Raw genomic sequence first — 7,241 nt, forward strand, 5'->3', positions numbered from 1 at the left:
AACATTGAGAGTACCATGGCCTGCCGAAAGAACCAATAGATCTGTGTTGGGAGAAGTGCAGCCAGACTGCTCCTTGGAGGCCAGGATAGCCAGACTTCGTCCCTCATACTTCAGACATATTATTAGGATAGACTAGTCACTGGAGAAGGATATCATGTTTGGTAAGGTGGAGGGTCAGAGAAAACGAGGAAGAACCCAGTGAGATGGACTGGCACAGTGGCAGCATCAATGGGCTAGAGTGTGGCAACAGTAGTGAGGTTGGCCCAGGACCGGACAGTGTTTCCTTCTGTTGTGCATAGGGTCGCTATGAGTCGGTACCGACTCGATGGCACCTAACAACAACCACATTAAAAGACTAAAAAGACCTAATAATGAAATAGACAAAGGACTTGAATAGACACTTCACCAGAGAGAATATACAAAAGGCACATGGAAAGATGCTCAGTGTCATACAAACAGAAATCACAGCGTGAGGTAACACTTCACTCCCACTTGGAGGACCAGGATCAGAAACCTTGAAATCAGTAAGTCATTGAGGATTTGGGGAAGTGAAAATCCTCATCCATCGGCTGGTTTGACTCTAAAGTGGTGCGGCCATCGTGGAAAACAGTTTGGTGGGCTCCTCAAAAGGCTAAATGTATCCTATAACTCAACAGTTACACCTAGATATATATCCAAAAGACTTAAGTACACAAACAGATACGTCCATGCCAATACTCATGACAGCACTATTTATAATTGCCAAAAGGTACAAACAACCCAAGTGTCCATCAACATTTGAACTGCTAAGCAAAACATACACACACGCAATGGCATATTATTGAATCATAAAAAGAAATGAGAGCTCAGGTTCCAGGCTTGCTGCCTCCGCGTGAGTCTGTCCCTAGTCTGGTCCACCCGTCAGTCTTTCCGCCATCATGCCGATGTTCTTAGTGAACACCAACGTTCCTCTCTCCGAGCTCACTCAGCAGCTGGCGCCGGCCACTGGCAAGCCAGCGCAGTACATCGCGGTGCACGTGGTCCCGGACCAGCTCAGGGCCTTCGGGGATCAACCGAGGCGTGCGCACCTCTGCAGCCTGCACAGCAAAATCGGCAGCGCACAGAACCGCACCTACAGCAAGGTGCTGTGTGGCCTGCAGGCCAAGCGCCTGCGCGTCAGCCCCGACAGGATCCACATCAACTACTATGACATGAAAGCGGCCATGTTGGCTCGAACAGTTCCACCTAAGCTTGAGGACTGTGACCCTGCCCTCCCCATTCCCAGCTAGCCCAACCTCTTGGTCTTGAGAAATAAATAGTTCAGACACCCAAAAAACAGAAATGAAGTTCTGATATATGCTACAATCTGTTGATCTTTGAAGATACCATGCTAAGTACAATAAGTGGAGCACAAAGTACAGATACTGTCAGATCCCACCTCTCTGAAAAGATCTAGAAGAGGCAAATGCCTAGATCCAACGCGAGTAGTTGCCACTGACAGGTGGGAGGGAGAAGGGTGGTCGTTGCTTCATGGGCACTAATTTTCTGTTAAAGGGGATCAGACATTTGGAAATGGAGATTGGTCACAGCCACAGAACCTGGGAAGCGTAATGAACTGAGTTGTACATGTAAACAAGACTGAAATTGTAAATGCTTTGTTAAATATAATTTATCACAGTTGTTTTTAAAGCTAAAAAGGGTCGAAGAAGAAATATGATTATTACAATAGATGCAGAAAAGCATTTGAAAAACTCTGCACCAACCCATGATAAAATCTGTCATCAAACTAGGAATAAATACCAGGAATAGAACACCCTAGTTGATCTAGGCCATCTATGAAAACCCTACAGCATCTATGAAAATCCAAATTCGTGGTGACAGTGCCTTCGTCCAAAGACCTGGAACAAAGGGGGGGGGGTTCACAAGGCTCAATCATGTAAACACACACACACACACACACACAATATTACTATATACTATCTCTAAATAATTAGAAATTGAAAAAAATTTTAAATCAAGTGTGCATAATGGAGCTTCAAAAAGTTCATGGAAAATGGAACTAAAAGATTATGAACTTTTTCCACGAACCCTTTGAAGCCCCCTCGTATAGTCCTGGTGTGGCACTATAAGCTACACACTGGACTGCTAACCAAAAAGTCGGCAGTTCAAATCCACCAGTCACTCCTTGGAAACCCTATACAGGGTCACTATGAGTTGGAACTGAATCAACAGCACGTAACAGCAACAGCAAATATGTATGTGTGTGCGACTCATCACAGTTTTTTCTTTTATCGTTAAATGTTTTATTGTGAACTATGTGATAGTGTACATGGGAGAATATTAGCTTTACATTCATCCTATCGTATGTTGTTTCACTGCCATGGTTACAATCCCCTCCATGCATCATCAACCAACCAAAGGGTATACACTACAAACCTGCCCCCACCCCACCACCCCCCGCCGGTCATCAGCACACAGGCCCCTCTCCCTCTCTGGGTCTAGAGTCCCCAGCCGCTCCATGTCTTCATGTCATTGTCTCTGCCTCCATCTCTGGCATCACTGTTCCTCTGGGTAGGGTCCCGCAATCCGCTCTTCTCCCTTGATGGTCCCAGGGACCTCTGCTCCTAGACTGCAAAGTCAATCACTCTCCTCCTTTTGCTACAAAATGTCTACCTTTACACTTCCATTCCTCACAGTCAGTCCTGATACCAATTATTCACTGTTGTACCACATGAGTGCTATCCCCATCTCCTTTCATCAGCCCCACCCAGACAGATTGACTACAGTCTGTTTGAACCATGATACTTAGGGATTTATGGGAGGACTCTGTGACTTGCTAGGAGAACTCACAGGACACAGGTCTGGCTCACTGGGGACCATCATAGCGTGACTGGTGACCTTCTGAGGCTGCAAATCTTTACGGGAGCAGAACACCTCATTTTTCTTGCATGGAACCGCTGGTAGTTTCGAACTGCTGACCTTGAGGTTGGCAGCCTGACTCATAAGCACTATGAGTAGTTCTTCCTAAAGATAGCAGTCTCTGACCTGCTACGTTAACTCTGCTAAAAGCCTCCGTCACCAAGCTGACTCCAGCTCAGAGCGATGCTATACCGGATTTCAGACGCTCTAAATCTTTACAAGAGCAGATAGCCTCATTGTTTTCAAGAGGTTGGTAGATTTGAACCACTGACCTTTTGATTAGCAGCCTAATGCCTAACCCATACTATTTCCAGGGTTCTGTTCAGGAACCGACTCCATGGTACTTAACAATAACAACACAATGCAGGAATAAATTTGGAGGACCTATACATCTACCTGGAATCTTGGTGTGGTTCTGTAGGATAAGCACTGGACTAGTAACTGCTAGGTTGGCAGTTCAAACCCACCAGTAACTCCTCAGAAATCCTATAGAAAGCCTCAGAGTTAGAACTGACTCAACAGCACTTAATAACAACAGAAATACGCATACCTGATCTCAAAATTTACTCTAAGCTGTTTTAATCAAGACAGTGTGAAAAACAAAGTCTCAGAGAAGAAACCTGTCTACACAAGCCACGATCTCATCTACCCTGAAACCAGAAGAACTAGAGGTGCCCGGCTAACACTGCCAACCACTCTGATAAGGGCTTCCAAGAAAGATCTACAGATTACCTTTCAGAACAGTGGGTGTGAGAGTGAAAAGATAGCGGCCTGACTGCGCAAAAGGCAGAGCGCACATCCCCACCCAGGGCCTCCTTCTAGGTTGTCTTGCATGCACACAAGGCAATTTAGAAAAAGACGTGGCTACTCACATTGTTGGGCCAACCAAGCACCAGCTAGAGTAATTATCATGTATGGCCCAGATCACCAAAAAGTCAATACCATGAAGCTGAAGGAAACCATCGCACCAACAAAATCACCAAGACATCAGCCCAGCTCCCATCCTTGCAGACCCTGACTCTAAACCTCAAGTTTGAGCTGAAGATGTTCACACCCAAGTGCCCCTTTGAAGATCTCAAAAGAGAAACTGGCTGGAGACTCAAGAACTCGCCCAGCGAAGTGGAAGCTGTACACCTCCTGGAAAGAAATGCTGAGATGAACTGTACCCTAAAACTTGCCAAGAGACTAATTTGGGACTGGGTGTGCCCCCTGGTCCCACTAAGAATCAGAGTTGTTGTTGTGGTCAGGTGCCATCGAGTCGGAACCGACTCATAGCAATCCCATGCACAGCAGAACGAAACAATGTCTGATCCTGGGCCAACCTCACTACCACCACCACACTTGACGCCATCAATGATGTCACCTGGCTGATCCATCTCGTTGGGGGTCTTCCTCTTTTTCTCTGACCCTCCACCTTACCCAGCATGACATCCTTCTCCAGCGACTGTTCTCTCCGGACAATGTATCCAAAGTATGAGAGACAAAGCCTAGCCATCTTGGCCTCCAAGGAGCACTCTGGTTGCACTTCTTCCAAAACAGATCTATTGGTTCTTTTGGCAGTCCATGGCACTTTAAGTATTCTCCTCCAACACCACAACTTAAAGGCATCAATTCTTCTACGATCTTCCTTATTCACTGTCCAGCTTTCCCATCTATATGAGGCTATTGAAAACACAATGGCCTGGGTCAGGCGCACCTTAGTCCTCAAGCTGATGTCTCTGCTCTTCAATACTTTAAAAAGTTCCTGTGCAGCAGATTTGCCCAATGCAATACGTCATCTGATCTCTTGACTGCTGCTTCCACGAGTGTTGATAGTTGATCCAAGAAGAATGAAGTCCTTGACAACCTCAATCTCTTCTCCATTGATAAGAAAAAATTCAAGCCTCAACTTTCGTTATTGAAAGATTCTCTGGGCAAATTATTGAATGATGCAGAGGGCATCAAGAAGAGATGGAAGGAATACACAGAGTTATTGTACCAAAAGGAAATGGTTCATGTTCAGCCATTTCAAGAGGTACCATGTGAACAAGAGCCATTGATACTCAGGGAGGAAGTCCAAAATGCATTGAAAGAATTGGCAAAGAACAAGGCACCAGGAATTGATGGAATAAAAATTGAAATCTTTCAAGAAAGTGAGGCGGCACAGGAGGCACTCACTCATCTCTGCCAAGAAATTTGGAAGACAACTATCTGGCCGACTGATTGGAAGAGATCAATATTTGTGCCCATTCCAAAGAGAGGTGACCCAACAGAATGTGGAAATCATCGGACAATCTCTTTGATATCTCAAGCGAGTAAAGTTTTGCTCAAGGTAATACAGAAACGGCTACAATCATATATTGACAGAGAACTTCCAGAATTTCAAGCTGGATTCAGAAGAGGTCGTGGAACGAGAGATATCATTGCAGATGTCCGATGGATCTTTGCTGAAAGCAGAGAATATCAGAAGGATGTTTACCTATGCTTTATTGACTATGTGAAGGCTTTCGATTGTGTGGATCATGACAAGCTATGGACAACATTGAGAAGTATGAGTATTCCTGAACACTTAATTGTACTTCTGAGAAATCTGTACCTGGACCAAGAGGCAGTTGTTCGAACAGAGCATGGGAACACTGAATGTTTTAAAATTGGGAAAGGTGTGCGACAGGGTTGTGTTCTTTCACCATTCTTGTTCAACCTGTATGCTGAGCAAATAATACAAGAAGCTGGGTTCTATGAAGAAAAACGTGGCATCAGGATTGGAGGAAGACTTATTAACAACCTGCGATATGCAGATGATACAACCTTGCTTGCTGAAAGTGAAGAGGACTTAAAATATTTACTGATGAAGATCAAAGAGCACAGCCTTTGGTATGGATTACAACTCAATGTAAAGAAAACAAAAATCCTCACCTCTGGACCAATAAACAGCATTCTTATCAATGGAGAAGAGATTGAGGTTGTCAACTCAGAGCAATCTAATGCACAACAGAAGGAAACACTGCCTGGTCCTGCTCCATCCTCACAACTGTTGTTAAGCTTGAGTCATTGTGTCAAAAAGAAATGGTCAATGTTCAACCATTTCAAAAGGCAGCATGTGATCAAGAGCCAATGATCCTGAAGGAAGAAGTCCAAAGTACACTGAAGGCATTGACAAAGAACAAGTCTCCGGGAATAGATGGAATACAAATTGAAATCTTTTAATAAACTATGTCAAGAAGCTTGGAAGACAGCTATCTGGCCAACTGACCAGAAGAGATCCATATTTGTGCCCGTTCCAAAGAGAGGTGACCAAACAGAATGTGGGGATCATCTGACAATATCATTAAAATCACATGCAAGCAAAATTTTGCTAAAGATAATTCAGAAATAGCTACAATAGTACATTGATGGGAAACTGTCAGAGGTTCAAGCTGGAGTCAGACGAGGATATGGAACTAGAGATGTTATTGCTGACATCAGATGGATCATGGCTGAAAGCAGACAACATCAGAAAGATGTTTAGCTGTACTTTATTGACTATCTACGCAAAGGCTTTTGTGTGGATCATGACAAGCTAAGGGTAACATAGTGGGGAATGAGTTTTCCGGAATACTTAATTATGTTCATGAGGAACCTGTACATAAACGAAGAGGCAGTTGTTCGAACAGAACAAGAGAACATGGAATGGTTTAAAATTAGGAAAGGAGTGCCCCAGGATTGTGTTCTTTCACCATACTTATTCAATCTGTACGCTGAACAAATCATCTGAGAAGCTGGATTGTATGAAGAATGTAGCATCAGAGGAAGACTCATTAGCAACGAGCGATATGCAGATGGTACAACCTTGCTTGCTGAAAGCGGGGAGGACTTAGAACACTTACTCATGAAGATCAAAGACTACAGTCTTCTGGGTTGCACCTCAATGTGAAGAAAACAAAACTCCTCACCACTGGACCATGAAATAACATCCAGATAAATGGAGAAAAGATTGAAGTTGTCAAAAACTTCATTTTGCTCGGATGAACCATCAGTGTTCATCAGCAGCAGTCAAGAAATCAAACGGCATATTGCATTAGGCAAATTTGCTGCACAATACCTCTTTAAAGTGTTCAAGAGCAAAGGTATCAGTTTGAAGACAAAGGTGGGCCTGACCCAAGTGATACATTTTCTTTTTACACTTCAACCCTTAATTAATTTATTTATTTTTCACTTATATATATTTTTTTATTGTGAATTATATGATAGTTTACATGGGGGAACTTTAGTTTTACATTCATTCCATCTTATATCATCTCATTGCCATGGTTCCAATCCCCTCCATGCCTCATCAACCACCCAAAGGGTATATCCCAGAAACCCGCCCCCTACACTTCCCCCTC

At 43.8% G+C, this 7,241-nt stretch overlaps 1 protein-coding gene across 1 annotated transcript; it reads left to right on the forward strand.

Moving 5' to 3' along the window:
• Positions 1-917: 917 nt before the first annotated feature.
• LOC102815864 (macrophage migration inhibitory factor-like) lies at positions 918-4,294 on the forward strand (the record flags this gene model as incomplete). Its single annotated transcript, XM_006830767.1, has 2 exons — positions 918-1,209; positions 4,278-4,294. Coding segments are annotated over exons 1-2 (309 nt in total), but the record flags the coding sequence as incomplete, so codon positions are not given.
• Positions 4,295-7,241: the final 2,947 nt, after the last annotated feature.

This window comes from Chrysochloris asiatica, unplaced genomic scaffold, assembly GCF_000296735.1.
Source record: "Chrysochloris asiatica unplaced genomic scaffold, ChrAsi1.0 scaffold00001, whole genome shotgun sequence".
NCBI classification, from domain to species: domain Eukaryota; kingdom Metazoa; phylum Chordata; class Mammalia; order Afrosoricida; family Chrysochloridae; genus Chrysochloris; species Chrysochloris asiatica.